Source organism: Pempheris klunzingeri, chromosome 11 (assembly GCF_042242105.1).
Source record: "Pempheris klunzingeri isolate RE-2024b chromosome 11, fPemKlu1.hap1, whole genome shotgun sequence".
NCBI lineage: Eukaryota > Metazoa > Chordata > Actinopteri > Acropomatiformes > Pempheridae > Pempheris > Pempheris klunzingeri.
The window spans coordinates 25,912,257-25,930,797 of NC_092022.1; the positions used below are offsets into that span (position 1 = coordinate 25,912,257).

The following is an 18,541-nucleotide window of genomic DNA, read 5'->3' on the forward strand; positions in this document are numbered from 1 at the left end:
TAGTTGGGTTGTAATTTCTTAAAGACAGCTGGTGAAAATCTTATTTTTACTGGGTTTCAATTCTCACCGGCCATCTGTGATGCTGTGTGTGGTCAGAAGTAGTAGAAGTAATCTGAGGTAGCATCGATGAGCTGTAATCAAATCACACGTCCAGTTGTCCGATAACACAACCAGAAAAATATGTGAAATAAATGAAAAGTGCAACACAATGTAAGTGATCACGGAGCACAGCAGAGTGACAAAGTGACTTCGCTGCCGTGAATTGAGGCAGAAAGTTATTCTTATCAGATAAAAATGGCATTACACCTTTAGATTAGACACCTTTACAGGATTAGATGGTTTTCTAATGTTTAGCTGTCAACAGCTGGGCATCACTTGGGTGTCATCCTCAGCATTTTGAGATTTCTGCTCTAGTGAGCACATGTTTTGTAACAAACATCTGTCCCAAGCTTTTGATAAATAGATTTTAGACTGCGGGGCACAAGTTACACTTACCGTATTTACCGGACTATAAGCTGCTACTTTTGTCCCACGCTTTGAACCCTGCGGCTTATACAACGATGCGGATAATCTATAGATTTTTCTTCGCTAACGTTTCAGCACACAGGAGGAGGATGAATAAAAACATTAATGACTTTTCTGTTTTGTTCGATCAGCCGTGTTACAGGCACCGTTTGGAAACAATTAAGGTCTGTAAATAAACATTTACAAGATCTTTCTGTGTAAATATCTCATTTCACAACGTAGATATCTGCGGCTTATAGTCTGGTGCGGCTAATATACACTACTCACTAAAAGTTAGGGATATTTGACTTTCAGGTGAAATATATGGAAAATGTAAAAAGTGAATGCTACAGTGATATTATATCATGAAAGTAGGACATTTAAGTAGAAGCATGCACTGGTGATTTTATTCATCTTAAACAATTTATTGAAAGAAAATCTACCAACAGTGGTAGGTAAACCACAACAAAACATTTTCAGTGTCTCAATAAATTGGGACGTGGCCAAAGGACGTCCACTCCTCTCCTTTCTGTGACTCTTCCAGTCTCTGTATCACTGTTCCAACCTCCTGATGACACTCTGTGACCCTCTAAGCTCAGTGAACACCTCCGTCTGAGGACTTCCTGTTTGAAGCCTCCAGTGTTGAGGTGCTGCTGATCAACTGTTAGGTGTCGTCTTGGTCTCATGATGTCAGAATGTGAACAGCAGGATGAGGAGGACTGTTTAAATACCAATTCTACCTGAAGCAGGAAATGTATTGGTGGATTCATGGATCAAACCTGTTGTGAATGTTGCTGTTAAGCTTCTTGTTAGAGAACAGCAGCTGGTGCAGAAAGTACTGAGACACTGAACAGTTGGACATGTGCATTCAAAGGTTTAGAGAAGGTCACATTAAGTTCACCTGAAAGCTGAATATCCCTGACTTTTAGTAAGTAGTGTATGTAAAAATATTTTTTTCTTTTAAAATTTAGCGGGTGCTGCTTATATTCTGATGCGCTCTATAGTCCGGTAAATACGGTAGTTTAAATTGAGTGGCTCAAGGATCACATGGTTCACATCACTAGTTTATAGTTATGCAGTAAACCTGCACACACTGATGCTGTGTTCGACGTTTGGTACAATATTATATAACAACAAATAAACACTAAGAAACGTTCCTAATAGAGGAAATCCTTGTTGTGGATTGGTGTGGTCCCATGGGAAATGTTTAAAGCATGGATAGCTGCATCATTCTTAAATCCTGGTGAGACAGAAACTTAAATTAAAGTATAGAAAAGCTAAATATCAGCCCCAGGTATACTCTATCACACACACACACACACACACACACACACACACACACATACACTCTCCAGGAGATTTGTGTTGATGGTAGCAGAAGGTGTGGGTTGTGCTGGTGACCAGGTGTCATGTTGTTTAAATATGTTAGGTAAGTACTAGTAGGCCTGGCCGGTCTCAACCTGCAGCAGTCCCAGTACAGCTGAGTGGTCGGCCAGCTTCATCCTGCGCTGACTGGACAGGCTGACGTTCTTTGCCAGGTAATCCACAGCAGCTGGAGAGAAGACAGGAGGAAGACTCAGTGACCATGCGATGGAAACCTCTTCAACTACTACTGAGATACTCGGTACTGTGGCACCTGAAGGCACCTGAAGGCACCTGAAGGCACCTGAAGGCACCTTCTCACTGACTCTGGTCAAAATGAAAATATTAAAACTATATTTAAGGGCGCCACGGAGTGGAAACCACTAAGGAATACGACCCAACCAGTGACCCAGGTTTGATTCCACCCTTTTTCTGCATGACATCCCCTCTCTCCCCCCGTTTCTAATAAAGCCGTGGTCTGTCAGTGCATCTGTAGATATGTCTGACAGCATCACACATTCAGAGTCTTCCCCTGGCTATTTAACACTTTGCATCTGGATTAGTAAATCAGTAACATCAAGGACGCAGTGAACACAAATCCCCTCATATATTCACAGGTAAACACTTTATATGGTCTCAAGGCCATTTCAGATTTCAGACCACCACACTGACTCAGCTGTTGGTGAATATATAATGAGTAGCATCCAAGATATTGATATGCAATAATAACATTGTTTTGCGTGTGATGGAGCAGATCATCATTGTATTGATCACCCCTGACGTCACCACGACATCATCAGGGTTACTTTATCCATCTCCTCCAGAGCCACACTAGACTTCATACACTGTTTCCACAGGCTGAGACTTTTTTTTTAGCTGTAAGACTCTATAAGAGAGAGAGAGAGAGAGATCCTGCAGTTCAAAGTGCAGCAGCTACAGGTGGAGGTGGTGCTGGTATGGATGGTAATACTGAGGTGAATGAAGCATGTACATGTAATACCAAACCTCCTGATAATTATGTTAACATTCTCCTAATTCATTTTCATTAAATGAAAGATGTTTATAACTAAATACATTTGCCTTTTCTTCAGCTTGAGCGTATAGAAACTACAGCTTGTTTCATTCTTTAAGGTTCTGTTTAGATCTTGGTTATTGCCTGCGTTGGACTATGTTTAACCAAATCCAGATCCATCATATTTCCCTCCCTTATCCAGCCTAAACCTACACACCTACGCAGAGAACTCAGGATATGAACCCTGGGCTATGGTTCCAAAGTTGTCTTTGTACACGCTGCATATGAACATGAGCGAGGCAGCATCAGTGTTTCCTCCAAAGGTGTAACTTCTAGGACGCAGGGTTAGACAGATTCATAATAAACGATTGCACTGTTTCTTCATTACCAGAGCGCACACAGAGGAAGAATATACATCAGGCTTGAGACTTGATGACAAGACGCAAAATGTAGAATATCAGTGAACTGATCCTTTAACACGTATTGTATTGTTGTTATATCCAATCACACTGACTGACAGAAGAACACTATGTTTGACAGACAGACAAAAGGAGCCAACAGTTTGGCTTCACACCCAGAAAGACGGAGAGGCAGGTAGTCTCTAGAATAACAGTGGTTCTTGGAAAGCCGGTATTAAAGCTCAGAATATTTTTCTCTCGGAGTGGTGGATGTTGCCCCTCCCTGGTTCAGCTGGTGATAACTTCCCTTTTATAGGGCAGGAGAGAGGAGGGCTGACAGCAGATGTGATGTGACATGGTGTGTTTGGGTGTGCATGAGTGTGTGTGGTGGCTATTGGGGGGAGATAAGTAAGGCATGTCAGTTAGGATGTTAACATGCACAGAAAGGAAGCTGTCACTCTGTGCTGTGGAATGAGAGAAAGAAGAGCACCTATGGGTGGGCAGGTCTGCCTGCCAAGATGCCAGTCACCCAGACAGTTAGTGGGGGAGCAGTGTGTGTGTGTGTGTGTGTGTGTGTGTGTGTGTGTGTGTGTGTGTGTGTGTGTGTGTCCCAGGGGTTTAGTGAGGCCCTCTAAAGGAAGCTGTTTTTCCTGTCAACCAGGTTTATACCTTAAATCCCTGTTGAGCAGTCACACTGAGAGTCCTCTGCCTCCAAGATAGAGCCTATCTGATAACACACACTAACACACATGCACACATGTACAAACACAGGTGCACACGCACTCACACGCCTCAGCTATTTTGACAGTATGTACTTTAATCTGTCGGGAGCTTCCTGCAATAGAACAAGAGAGGAGTCAAATGTCTGAAGTGAACTGTTAAATCTGTCTGCAGGAGGGAGAGGTGGGGGTGAAGGGCCACAACTAAACATCTCATCACAGAGGATCACATAGAGTACAGAGTTTTTCTTCAAGAAATGTTTTTTAATAAACAGCCCTTTAATATATGACTTATTGCTGTAATGTTGATGATCATAATGGTCATCGGACGGCGGTCTGACACAGGCAGTTACTCTGGTGAGTACAATGATGTCATAAACCAGACTGAAAGAAACGATGGACAAAACTACGACCCAAGTTGAGCTAAATTTGTATGATGTTCAGCAGGACGTGTGGCAGCATCGTAGGAATCATGCCCACAATCCCAGACCTCGTGATTTACATCCACTGCTAACATTCAGCAGCAACGCAGGCAGCCATGTTCTTTACGTAGCAAAGCACAAAGATGGGGCGTGGGAGTCAAGGCTGGGGTCGGTGTGGTGGGTGGGACAGTAGCATGCCTGATATAGTGACTTCAGTTCATGAAGGGTCAAGTTCAAAATGAAATTTGATAAACACAAACCACAACACACTGTCTGTTGTTGGTGCTCATGACTAAGAGCCCTGCCCTGCACACTGTGAGCGCAGCATGGTGCATCTGTGTGATACAAAGAACATGTTGGCAGCTAGGTGTGTTGTCTGTGGAGGTCCTGCTGGCACAGTTTGGGTTTGATGTTTCCGTGGCACTATGCATGTGGATAAATGTCACTAACTATGTGATTTAACTGTGTTGTATCAGTGACAGAGAGTCATAAATATAGTGTTTGATGATGCTGGTTAGTTTGAACTAGTAGAACTCACTCTGGCCGTACTGACTGTACTGGTAGCCGGCGGCAGCCACAGCCGGGTCCATGCTGTAGCTAGTGGTGCTGTATGTGGGGGGACAGTAGGACTGGGATGACGGAAGGCTGTCCACCGTCTTAATAGAGGCCTCGGCCGACCGCTGGCTGCAGCTGGCTGAGATGGCATTGGATGGAGAGGAGTCCAAGGCGCTGTGGAGTGGTGAGATGGAGAAGTCGTGTTGTGGCTGTGAGGAAACACCGCTGGGGTTACTCAGGATGCTCATCACCTGCAAACACGGAGGAGAAGATGCTGTCAGCAGGATTATCTCATCAGATCAGAGCTCAATGACGTCTGCTCTCAATATTCTAGGTATCCTTTAGCTCTGCCAAACTGTCACAAGATCTCTCATCATCGATATTTCCTAATAACATACACATACGTGTTGTTGTTTAGTTAAGCTAAAAAAGTCTTGACATCATCATACCATCGTGCCAGTTCTACTGAAGCACACTAAAACCCGACATATTAACATATTAACATGGTGTTTAGACCAAATTAAAGAACACACTTCAGTGAACAGAACACTGACTGACTTTTCCAAATGTGTGTGTTCATTTATGTGCCGTTGGAACCTAAAACAGGAAGGCCTGTTATGTGACTGTGTCGTGTTTGACTCGGTATGAGCCTTGTAAAGTATGCTGATAATGATGTGTGGATACTATTTAGACAGATAGATTCCTTTTACTGTCATTGTAAATAAATTCAAAGCACAAAAAAGTGAAACAAAACCATAAAAGTACAAAGATACAAAACAACAAATGCCAAAGAATAAATTATATTCCACTCAAATTATTGCACAGGCTCTGTGTTTTAAGAGCATTATTTAGTTTGGTGATACAATAGATAAATAAATGAGCACGTTTGGAAAAATCCGTCGGTGTTGAGCTCTCTGAAATGTGTTATTTGGTCGAGGCATGTCTTCATCAGAGCTCAGACATGAAGATATCTTGGACTTTACATCCGTTGACACAGAAGTGTGGAACCCAGCACAGCATTAGAACATCGGTATGTTGACGTCATGACTCTTCTGCTTTAGTTTCCTTACAGGCAGAACCAAATTACAGAGAGTCGTTGCTATGGAGACGATGCATCGCCTCCTTCTGTCGCATGGGCGTAAAGCGGACGGTTTCATTGCAATTTCAACTCATCTTGTAGGGATTCTTTGATCTGAGCTGAGCTTACAGCTGGCGGATGATCACTGAGGCCGTGGCTCCGAGGTACAGCAGGTCGTCCACCAACCCAAAGATTTGGTGATATGACAAACATTATTCACCAGAGACGACATATATGAAGCTCCTCCAGTCCACATGTTGAAAGGTCCTTGGGTGAGACACTGATACCCAAAAACCATTTACCATTTTGCAGCAGCTAGATGCTACAGGATGAGCATCAGAGTGACAAAACTCTTAGCTTCCATAAAGAATAATTATTATGACTGTAACATCACTGTATCTCTGTCTGATGGATGTTGGCATACTCTTAAATAAGAATGTAAGACATGTGGAAGCTGGTGTCTGCTTGAGCGGTCCGGAAACCAGAAGTTATTGGCGTCCGACAGGCAGGTGGAGGTGCACGCTGGACCTGAGGCCTCATCTTTAAAGGTTATGTTCTCTTTAAACTGAGCCCTGGTGCATCCCTTTGAGTTTCCCTCTGCTCTGTTGTTACTGGAGGAGTCCTGAGAGCTGAAGTATCAGCAGAGAGGACAAACACATACAGAACGTGACCAGTCTGGAAACGCTAGGTGATTCATCCTTTTAACTTCTTAGATGCAGCTGGTGGCAGTAAATGGAGAAGTGTGAAGTGTAAATGAACACAATGTGCATCCTTTTAGATAAAAATTTCAGACAAAGAGAGTTTGCGTTTTATATAATTTGAATGTCCTCAGCTGTTCTAATGAGGCCTTGTTTTGTTTATGCTCATGTTAGAGGAAACCCTCTTCTTTGTTGGTCTCTAAGCTCAGTCTGCTCGTGCAGCTGCAGCCCACTGATAGCAGGACTACTTACCAAAACTGTAGCCAGGAGCTAATGCAGCTCTTCCCAAACATTCCCAGACTGAGACAGCATGCACAAGGTGTCCAGTGGTGTCAACAGTGTGTCACTACAGCAGGTTTGAAGAGCTTAAACAATGTGTTTAAACCACACTGTGGAGGTGAAGAAGTGATACCGGCTATTAACTCACGTCAAAATGCTGATATTACAGGGCTGATTGATTATTTTATGATTATTTATTATCTAATTATCTAATTGCTGGTCTTTTTCTGTCACTGCTATCTTCTAAAAGCAGATTTGAGTGCACAGTTTATAATACAATAGACAAACATCTGTTAACAACTCCTTTCATTGTAGATTTGTTACAAATGGGTTGTTTGGTTTGCCAGTCCTCTTGCACCACATTGTTGAAGAGACATTCGTATCATTACACCACTGGTAGTATACGCCGATCAACTGTGTTTAACTTTGCACCGAGGGCTCCCTGCTTTCAGGAGACACAAACCACGTCACCCAGCAAATATCTAAATGCTTAAAGGGGTATGTTAACGAGATCTGAGTTTCTGTAGATACAGAATGAAAATGTCCAGATGCTTGGTAACGACGCCAAGGTCACCTCTTCACCAGTAACTTCACCTACACACAGACACTGATGGTGGTGGAGAGGGTGACGAGCCTCCACCTCAAACAGTGTAAGGAGCCTTTAACAGATGACAGAGATGAGCAGATGTGCCACGGTTATCTTTGTGCCACACATTATCATCTCCTCCGCTCAGGTGTGCTCCTCGGCCTCTCACCACGCTGCTTGAAGACACCAACATCATCTCGTCTCTTCATCTGTTCAGCTCAGCTTGCTGCTTCACTCTGAGCTCAGTTTAGAAAAATAGTAAAATGGGATTTTAGGGTGACTTAACAAAATCAGAGAGTGCATGTGAAAGGCTGAATATGCTTCAAACAAAGTGCTTATTGGATTATTAAACACCACCTGCAACCCCCTCCATGGTGAAGGCGTGAAGCCTGTCCACTGGAACATTTGGAGGGAAATGTGTCCATCATTGTTTTATAACTTTACAAAAAAGACCACCTGCCAATCACACTTACTGACACAGTTATTGATCAGGTGCATGGAGGCTTTAAACCTCTCTCTCAAGATCCTTCACACATTTACCTCCATCACTTTTTGTGTATAAAACATCACCTTAAATGGTAAATACTCCGTATTTGTCCTTCGCCTTTCTCATCATTTCAACTACTCAACGAGCTTTTACATCACATCCTCATTCATACAGGAGGAGATTCTGACTCTATAGATATACAGAGCTTAACAAATGTATCAGACCTCCACCCAGTGGAAGGTGTTTGCCTCCCCTGCCCTAAATTAACAGTAGTGCTGATCACCAGATTATTTCTTTAGTTCCTGTGATGGTTAACCCTCCAGTATGTGCAGCTCTTTAATCACAATGATGGATCTGAAATGATGGAAAAGGAATCTGGAGTAGAGGAACTGATGGATTTGAATCCTATCAAACAGATCTGGGATTTATTGGATTAAAAAATAGATCACACACTAATTTAATCCTAAACAAGTCTGAGGGAACAGCTGGGAACTATTTGGAGCTCAATAACAAAAGAGACGGTGGAAAAGTCCATGAAAACAATCAGGGAGGTCAAACTAGATATTAAGATTTCTGGTTCAAATATGTGAATAAGGACTATTTAGTTGTTCCAGTTTGTTATTTACCTAATAAATAATAATACGATGTTTAATTTGAAACAAGTTGTTGACAGATTTTTAAAATATTGGTGTTTTCTCCTTTTTATGACAGCTGGTCTGAGACATTTTGAAACAGTCTTGATGATCCCACTCATCTCATCTCATGGTTACTGCTCTCTAGGTCTGCATCCCAACTACAGTCTATGTTGTTGAGTGTCCATGAAAGTGGAGATAGAAAGAACAGTGTATGGAGGACTCGCTCTCTGTTTTTGTGAACCCTCACTACACTTCATCACTGTAGAAGATTTGCATTTAGAGTGTATGTTGCTTCATTATGATTTACCTCACAGAGTCGGGCTGAGCTCCCGTCGTGGGTGGATACAGTGACCGGGATTAAGACTGATGTTGACATGATAATGGTATCAGAAGGGATCTATCACTATCTTCCATGGAATTGCACAATCGGACAGAAATAGGAAAGCGCATCGACCATGTCGGTGTTGAATGTGGGATATCTGATGCAATCAGAGGAAATTATGCAGTCAGTTTATGCTATTTCACAACAAGCAGACGCCGTAATCCTGAAAATCCCAACTCCCCCATCAGTGATGAAGAGAGAAAACAAATTGATGTCATGAGGAAGAAATCTTTAAAAATAAAGAGCTGCAACAACAAATTTAGGAATTAAATTATCTAAATAACGACAGTGACCTCTCTAAAACTTAAAGTTCACATTACATATTGAAAGTTTACTGTATTTGACAAAACAATCTCAATTCAAGGTCCACTTACTAATATGTTCCGAAGCTTTTGACCATATCAAACTGTCAGGTGTCACTGTCACGCTCAGCTTTTGGTCCTGAAGTCCTGAAAGTGCTCCAAGTAACGGAAAGTTTAACATCTGCATTTCCATGACCACCGTCTAACCTCAACAGAGAAGAACGAGTGGGCCTTGAGTCGAGACGTTTGGGCAAACTGCCGCGTTCAAGTGCTGAACAAAATCCATACATTTGTCAAATTAGAAATGGTTTCATGTCCTAGTCACCACTCTGCTGCTCTAACATTTTATTTTTAACTCACTACTGCTCTCATGTGCTATTAATTCAGATTTTTGGTGTTTGTTTGGTCAGTGTTAGGCTTCTGTCAATAAAGCCAATACTTATCTTTTAAAATTCAATATTACTAAAGATAGAATTAGGAAATACAATCATTAAAGGCAGGGTAGCTTGATATTGGAATAATAATAATAATAATAATACAGCCAAACCCTGAACAATACAATCAACACTAAAAAAGAAATACAGCCAAGAAATGTGAAAAAGGAATGTTTGTTTTCTCATATTCACCATACAACTACACTGTTTTTGTATATACTGTATGTATATATATATATTTTTTCCTTTTTTTATATCTTATTTTTTAATATATTTATACTTTTACCAGTATGTGTATATGTGTGAACTGCTGCTAAATGTGAATTTCTCCACCGTGAGATAAATAAAAGCTAATCTAATCTAATCTACTGTGTTGTGCTCTGTTCAAAAAAATTCTGTTCTTTTTCACCTATATTTATATTTTTTGTATATATTTTTTTATTCTTCATCCAATGTAAATACCCCTGCCCACCCCCCCGTGAACTGTACAGTCTTTTCAATTTTTTTTGCACTATTTCATCTTTTGCACTATTCTGTCTATTTTGCACCTTTTCGTTGTTTTGCACTTCACATGAGAGCTGCTGTTTTTATTTCAATTTCGTTTCGTGCTTCTTGCACAATGACAATAAAAGAATTCTGATTCTGATTCTGGATGCATTTGATATATGATTGGACAGAATTTAAACAAAGATATCAAAACATGCTCCTAAATGCCTTTAATTGGCAAATTAAAAAAAAAAAAAAGTCAATCATAAAATGCCTTATATACATGCAGCATCAGTTATCATAAAGAATATTTAGTTATTTAGTTTTTGCATTTTCATCATTTTTTTTGTGACCTCTGCACCGTAACCCGACCGAGCCATGACACATCCCCAGTAAAAAACTAATAAAGCATAATTAGTTCAAGGCCAATTAACTACACACAGTGTGCACTTATATTAGTTGAATTAACTAAAAAATAAATGGCTGTAAAATTAATGTTTTTAATGTTCTTATGTTTAGATTTTTTTATGGTTGTGTCAACATACAGACACTGTGTCAACTGAATGTTAATAAATGCATGTACTGCATTATGTGTTTGTGGATGAACAAGACATATTAAAGTCTTCTAAGCTTCAATATTTGACTTAAATAATAAAGAACACAAAATGAATCTGAAGCCGTCGATCAAAATGCTGAATTGAATTGAAAATTGTCCAAAAAGTACAAATATTTTGGCTTTTGTATTTCTGTTGTATTTATCAACATTCAAACCAATTCCACTGTGTCAGCACATTTATATATATTCTTCTTTGTTGATATAACACAAATGCAAGCAGTAAAATTTACATAATCAATCATTTTTTTGTGGGGCTTTACCATGTTGGTCATGTCAGTACAGGTTGAAGTCTTTGTGTTTGTGCTGTTTTGTTGTTGACTGTTTTCACTTTGAAGGAAATTGATGTGCAGAAGTTCGGTTCTTAAAATGAACGCAGGCTGCTGAAAAGAGGAAATGTTTCACTTCAAGCCTCAAATTCACTAACTGCCCAATTTCCAGATAACCAGTGTGCACCATTACATCCTACTTGGGCTTTTTCCTCATGCGACGCAGTGAGCAGATCAAAGTTCCCGGTCCTGCAAGGCTTCACGCTGAGTCTATCTACACCCTCTCACATCCACCAACCCCACTCACTGCTTCCCCCCCTGCACCACACCGACGACTATTACAAACCAACTGGTAACCTTTAATGATTTCAGGCCAACAGCCTCTTTATCAGAGCATGCCGGGGTCAGGTCAGAGGATGGAAGCAGACAGAAGCTGTTTGTTCAAGCGGTGGGATGTTGGGCCGTTGAGTGATGTCGGGTCAAACCACAGCTGACAGTGTTAATATCAGCTCCTCCTCACCGTAATGACATGTAAATAAACAGAGGGATGGATCTCAGCTGGAGGCTGACAGGCAGAGCGCTGCTAAAACCACAGACAGCTGGGTCCTGAATGCATCGCAGAGAGAGACGCATAGTAACATGCCTATAGACAGACAGACAGACAGACAGACAGACAGACACTGCAGTAGAAATATCTGTTGTATATGGAATACTTGCTTCATAATATCTTTTCCTTGCAACAGCCAAAGGTACTGACATGATATAATAATATCAGGAGAGCAGTAAAAGGTAGAAATAACCACTCAGGTTGCTGACTTTTTTTATTTTGCATCTTATTTTGCAGGGTTTTTTTTTTCTATATTGAGATTCTATGAATATCAAACTCCAAAGAATGATTCCTCATGATTTCGTTGATCCTCAACAGTGAGTGAAAACCATCTCCTGAATCTGTGTGTTATCATTTCAGCCATTTCTGTCTCTCACTGAACAGGATCCTTCGTCAGAGATGTGATGGTATCTGGAAATGATGCACACCCTCCAGCCAATCAGAATCGAGCATTCGCTGTGGTTACGGTACGAGCGTTTGTAAAAACTGGTCCCATAAATGAAAGAGCAGATGTGAGTTTCAGGTTGTATTTGTTAGCGCGCTGCAGCTAGTCAACGCCTACATTTCATCCAAAGCACTGAACTAGAGGGGCTTAACACTTTTCTACCCACTCAGTCAGCCAGACAGCACCCTGGGCTCTGTTTAGTTTCCACTGAGGGAGGAGAGGAGAACATTTTGAGTGATAAATAAAGAAAAATATATCCTACAAACATTCCATCAGTGGGTATGATTTAAATTCCTCTGCTTTTCTGGCAGCTTTCTTGAGTAGGTCTTGTCTTTTATTTATTTATTTGCTATAAAGCTCCTTGCTTCGCTTCTTGCCAAACTGAAGCAGCATCTGTTTTTTAGGCGATTTCTAATTAACATCTACCCCCCCTGCCCCCACTCTATTCCTCATTATGGGAATGATGTAAATATATGTGCTCATCCTTTTTGATTTGTTGACATGGGAGCGTGCCAGTTGACAGCGTGCCCAGTCAAAGGGCTTAGGATCGCAAATTTTAATAGCAACTGAGACTAATATTAGGCACCACACTCATTGACATTCAGGTGCACACAGCCGTGTCAACACACTGCGAACTGGTTGCTGCAGCGGGACGGGCACAGGAACGGGGGTGCTTTGTATTCTCTCAGCGGGGGGGCGGGGGTGAGGTCCCTCTGTGCTCAGGTTTCTGGAATATAATTCAATGCGTTTCCTTTCGTTATTGATATTTTAAAAAAAAAAAATTCTTAATTTTGATAGAAGTGTATGTGGTAATGGTGCAGTGTGGGGGGTGGGGTATGGGGGGGGCGATGGTGGGATTGGGGGGGGGTGCCGTGTAGAAGAGGCCCCCCACATCCCCCCACCCCACCTCCTTATCTCAGGCCGACAGTTGTCAGGAATCACGAGCAGAGGCCTGAGTTAGCGAGGCAGGCAAGCAGGCCTGGGGATATGGATCAAAGAGACAGAGCTGGAGAACCAAAGCAGCTCTGATCCCCCAACACTGAAACCCACTCTATTCTATCCTTACTCGGCTGCTCTCTCTCTCTCTATCTCTCACCCTGACATCAAATAGCGAGCCAGAGAGCTCCACCATTCCAAAGCAGGCTAAATCTTCCTCTCACAACAAACCGGAGAGGAAATGAGAACGCAAGAGGAGAAATGCGCTCTTCTTTACTCCATGTGATGTGTTGATGTGTTGGGGTCACTGTGGGAAGTAATAGTTTCATCTTCAGTGGCAGGTCACTAAGTTGTCTGACCTGACAGAAACGGATTAGTGGTCCAGCATCACTGACTGTTTGACTGAAGAAAAAACCCTCCACCACTTAGAGGGCTCTAAAGCAAAATAGATTTATCGGAATTTGTCAAAAAGTGTGGTTGAAAAAAAAAAAGCTTCATTTTTGCAGGATTTCTTTGGGGGTTGTCGAGGGGGAGAGGGGGGGGGTAACAACTCTGATGGTGAAGCTGTGAATAGGGTTTTTATTTACACATGCAGTGCCATCACAGGGATGGCATTTCATACTGTCATTTTGTCTTTCTGTCAATAAGACTTGGAATTGGCTGCACACTCCATCTCCACATGAAAGTCAGCCTCTAATTCTTTCTCATTCAATTTGAGAGGAGGAGGCGCTGAAATGGCTTGTGTGAATTACATTCCAAATGCAATATAGCTGTTTCAAATTGAATTATTGCCTGTCAGACGTACAGCATATGGGCTTCCTGCAGTTTTGAAGTGGGATCTTAGGAAATTCTCCCTACATTGTTATCTCATGTAAATGCCTGGGAACATGATGAAAGGGTCAACGGCAGTGAACCCATAATGGAAAAGCTTCAGCTGGGACTCGGAGCTATTCAGAATAGACTGAGAGGACAATAAACACAGAATGCAGCGGCATTCACTGCAGATGCATTTCATGTCAGCAATGAATACCATTTCAACCATGTGAATTTACTGGAGCTGTTTTGATTTAAATTTGATGGGATTTCCTCCACAGTCAACTCATGTGTTTGGTTCTCTGTCTTAACATATGAAAACAGTCCTGCCTTAAGCTCACAAATACACCTGAAAGCTGGGTTTCTTTCGCCCGGGGTTAGGGTTCGGGTTTTTGCAGTAAGTTGACGGCTGCCACCATCTTACCCTCACTAATCAGTATTTCTGAGGTCAGGTGGGATGTGTTGGTTCCTCCAAAGGCTTTCTTTTATGTTTTTTTTATTCAGTAGGTCTGTAACATGTCTATCATGTATTATATAAAATGTTTGTAATGCAATTTAATATTGCAGGTGCTGTATCAAAAAGATTTATTTTACGTGAGATGATAGAGCAATATAATATTATAATGTTAACAAAGAATTACAATATGGATACACATGCAGAATACTTTAAACAAATCCATAGCACAGCATTAACCCTGTAAAGCCTGAACCATGAAAAAATTGCCAGAAAATTCAAATTTCTTTGAACCTGGAGTGTTTGTTGAACCTTCTGACAAATTACAAAAAAAAAAAATTAAGTTTAAAAAGTCTTAATTTGTATCGTTTTTACTACATCTGGCATTTTTGTGCAATTTATTGCTCACAGTTTGTTCATCTTAAACAAACAAAAACATATAAAACACAGATAAGATACAAAAAATATCACACTGATGATGTAGAGGTCTCAAAAACTCATGTATCAAATATGATACACTTGGCGTTAAAGGGTTAAGCAGAATTTTATCCACACTGTCGCCCATAAAGTTGGAATAATTGTTCAATACCCCCAATGTTATTAAAGCCTGAATACACAGTCTGCAAAGGTTCATTGTGGTTTAAGTTTCACTGTGACATGTTTGGAAGAGTTTGATCAATAAAGTTGAGAAGATATAAACTTTATTTATCAAGAATAAATCACATTGTCACAATCAGAACATTTTATATTTTATTCCAACTTCATGTGCAACAGTGTGTATATATACATATATATATATATATATATATATATATATATATATATATATTCTCCAGTGTGGTAATCCATATTGTAGTGCTATGTTGCAGCTGTGGCTCTTCATATTCATGCAGTTTTCTTTTTGTAGCATCAAGCAGCAACACAGTGATTAATAAACACTCTCCAGTACAACAGTAAATCTCTTTTTTGTCACCGTGTTCTCATGTCTGTGCTCTTGAAAAAAGAAAACAGGAGGAAGTAAATTCAAACCAAACAGGTCTGAAAAAGACTCTCAATAAAATATGAAGAATAAAAACGCAATCACAGACAAATGTGGTGTTGAATTAGATTTTTTCAGCTCTATTTCACTCTCGTCTTCTGACCGGGTCTTGTTACTTGAGGTTAGGGTTAAACTGCTCAGTCTATGTGACTAATTGCATTCAAGTTCTTCCTCAGCCAACGATGTGTCGTCGTCCATTCTGCCACTGAGTACGCAAAGTCTCATTTGGAACGGTTATTGTTATAGCAGGACAAGATAACACGGGGGAATCCCTCAGTCGTGCCTGTTAGTGTGGTCACACAAACACACTGACACACAATCTCTGCTGCTCGTTCTACTCTTGAGAAAACTGCACTGCAGCTGAGTCTGTATTTACACCAACATTAAGAAAAAATAACATCAATACTGAATGATTCTGGAAAACCCTGGATTACATTCAAGGACCTCTTTTTCCAAAAATGACTGTCCAGTGTTTGGAAAGATCGGGATTATGGTTGATAAAAAACTATAATTGCAGGTTTGTGACATAACATGAGTTCTGGTCTCCTGTGAGGAAGTCAGATATTCCTGCATGTATGAATGTATCATCTTCACTTCGCATCTCGCTGCATGAAACACACACTACATCTGCAGTGGCACCAAACGTCAACACTGGAAGTAGGTTATGAGGTACAGAAATGTACAATACACATGTAACTCCTGGGGATACACAGCCTGTTCATTTATTCTGATCCACAGCGGGGGTGCACGTGCAGAGCATACATGAGGACAGACAATATAGAATTTAACAGCTAGAATAATCCAATGCACATTGGACACAACCAACCAAATGCACAGGAGAACTGGCACTATTATTCTGTTATATAACCATGTCTACAGTTGAAAACGGAAACCAAGAGTTGTTTTCGTTGTTATCAATCATGTCTCTGAACAAAGATCGCCTCAAGTGTCTGATCTTGAATTGTAGCTACATAGTTGTGGAGTCCTTTTACAGCTTGTTTTTTGGGGCCATTTTAGTGCAGCCCTCCAACAATAACATTTTTTCCGCCCATATTTAGGTGGAAAAAGAAGAAAAAGAGCAGTAGGTCCTTTTGAAGTAACACGGTCTGTGAGTGGCTGTGGCTACGTGTCTCTCCTCTTTATAATAGACTTTGTGTCATCTGTGTGTATATTGAAGTCCATATTTACAATTGAATCAGACTCTATAGAGATTTTGGATAACAAACCAGCAGTTTCCTTTATAAATCCTCATGGATTCAGGTGGATGATGCTCATAAGGAAAGAACTGGGTCGTTTCAGCAAGATATTCAAAAGAGCACAAACTCCCTAAAGATGAAAACTATAGATGCTGCTTCTCCTCTCCTGTCAAATTAGGTTGAAATGCCACTGACAGTGTGAAAGAACCACTTGAGGTCATGGGTTTTATGGATGTCTTACCTAAGGTGGACTTCCTGGATCATATTTCATGGTCGAACCTGAACATACCGGCTCATACCGACAGTGTTCAGTGGTGTTCTCTGTGCTGGTTTTGGTCTAATATCCCATTTATTAACCAGATATCAGATTGATAAATGCATGAACCTGTAACAAATATTGGCAAATAGTTTGTGCCTTACAGGGGATATACTGTAAATGCTTCTCTAATATGGGTTTACTCTCACAAACAAATGTCGTCCTCACTGAAATTACATTTACAAATATTCTACAATAAAAACCCTGAACTCAAGGTTTACCAATACACCTCTTTGTCTTCTTCAGTCTTCCCTTTCTACCAAAAACAAGCTTGTAAGTAACCTAATGTTAAGATTTAATTTTGTAAACTACTGATTCCAGGATCTTCCAACTTTCAGCCTCATTTTACGACATCTATTTCATATTTGTGATATTCTAAGAGAAATTAAATAGTTTTTATGGACTGAAGTGACTCTACCCAATCAAATTTTAAGGCACTTGGCCAATGTCAGTCAAAAGATCCATCCATTATCTATTCCGCTTATCCGTCGGGGTCGCGGGGGAACTGGAGCCAATCAGCAATGCTTTATTATGTGAACTCCAGCAGACCATCATTGTATTCCTGTTACTTTACACGACTGTAATACTGTTACAGTAACAGCAAACATTACACTCCAGCAGCAGCAAAGGTTCAGTATTGTGGCAGCCAGGATTTCTCATGATCCTCCTGATTACACTTCAATGAATTTACTGGCTAAAATCAGTAAACTGATCCACTGGAACCAACGGAAAGGGAATACTAAAGAGCTTATGTGGAAATAAAAGATAGTCGATGGAACCCCCCAGGTTAATTTGGGTCAGTGAAAATCAATGGATCAAGTCGTCCACTGGAGTAAAAACCTTTACTACAGTTATTTCCTCTAAACCACTACAGGACTACGGGATATGGTGCTTGGATATGAGCTGCAATTCATCGGAGCAGCCAGCATTAACAGCAGCATCTGCTAATTAAAAAACGAGAGACGATGTCTGAAATTAATGATCACAGTCATTAGTCAGTGAGATTATTTCTTTTCTGTTTTTCCCCCTGAAGAGTGGAAAGGATTTGTTCTCCAAATGAACTTCTTTCTGGTTGAAACTTCAAGCCAGAATCCATTACGAGCAATGAGGTCGAACAATGTAAGTGATTGCACAGACTAAGGGTTGGTGGATAACATTAATTATAAAATGTTATTGTTTTAATTCACCCATTAGCAAAGGGGTGTGTGGAGGTAATGCAGCACTCACTGATAGGAAAAGGGATCTTCTCAATAATGTGGAAATGTTAATGGAAAAATCTATCTTATCTTCTCCTTTCAAAAAAAATCAACACAGTAATTCAAGAATCATTCTAACTGCTATTAATAATACTATTATTCTCTTCATACTGTTCACACTTCATGTAATTTGAGACCAGATGAAGGCGCAGGATAACAGCACTACAGACTGTAAAAGTACCGTCCAAGCACAGTATTTAATATGTGCTTGATTCAAAGCAATATTGTTGGAGGCAGTGTGGCCATGGAGACGCCACC

The 18,541-nt window shown here is 40.6% G+C and overlaps 1 protein-coding gene across 1 annotated transcript in view; it reads right to left on the reverse strand.

Annotated features, from left to right (window-relative positions):
* Positions 1-1,940: 1,940 nt before the first annotated feature.
* LOC139209239 (paired box protein Pax-7-like) overlaps positions 1,941-18,541 on the reverse strand; it is a 49,220-nt gene continuing 32,619 nt past the window's right edge. The window contains exons 8-9 of the mRNA XM_070838879.1: positions 4,956-5,223; positions 1,941-2,056 (exon numbers count right to left, since the gene is read on the reverse strand). Coding sequence (XP_070694980.1) covers positions 1,941-2,056; positions 4,956-5,223 — 384 coding nt within the window. The remainder of the gene's footprint in view (positions 2,057-4,955; positions 5,224-18,541) is intronic.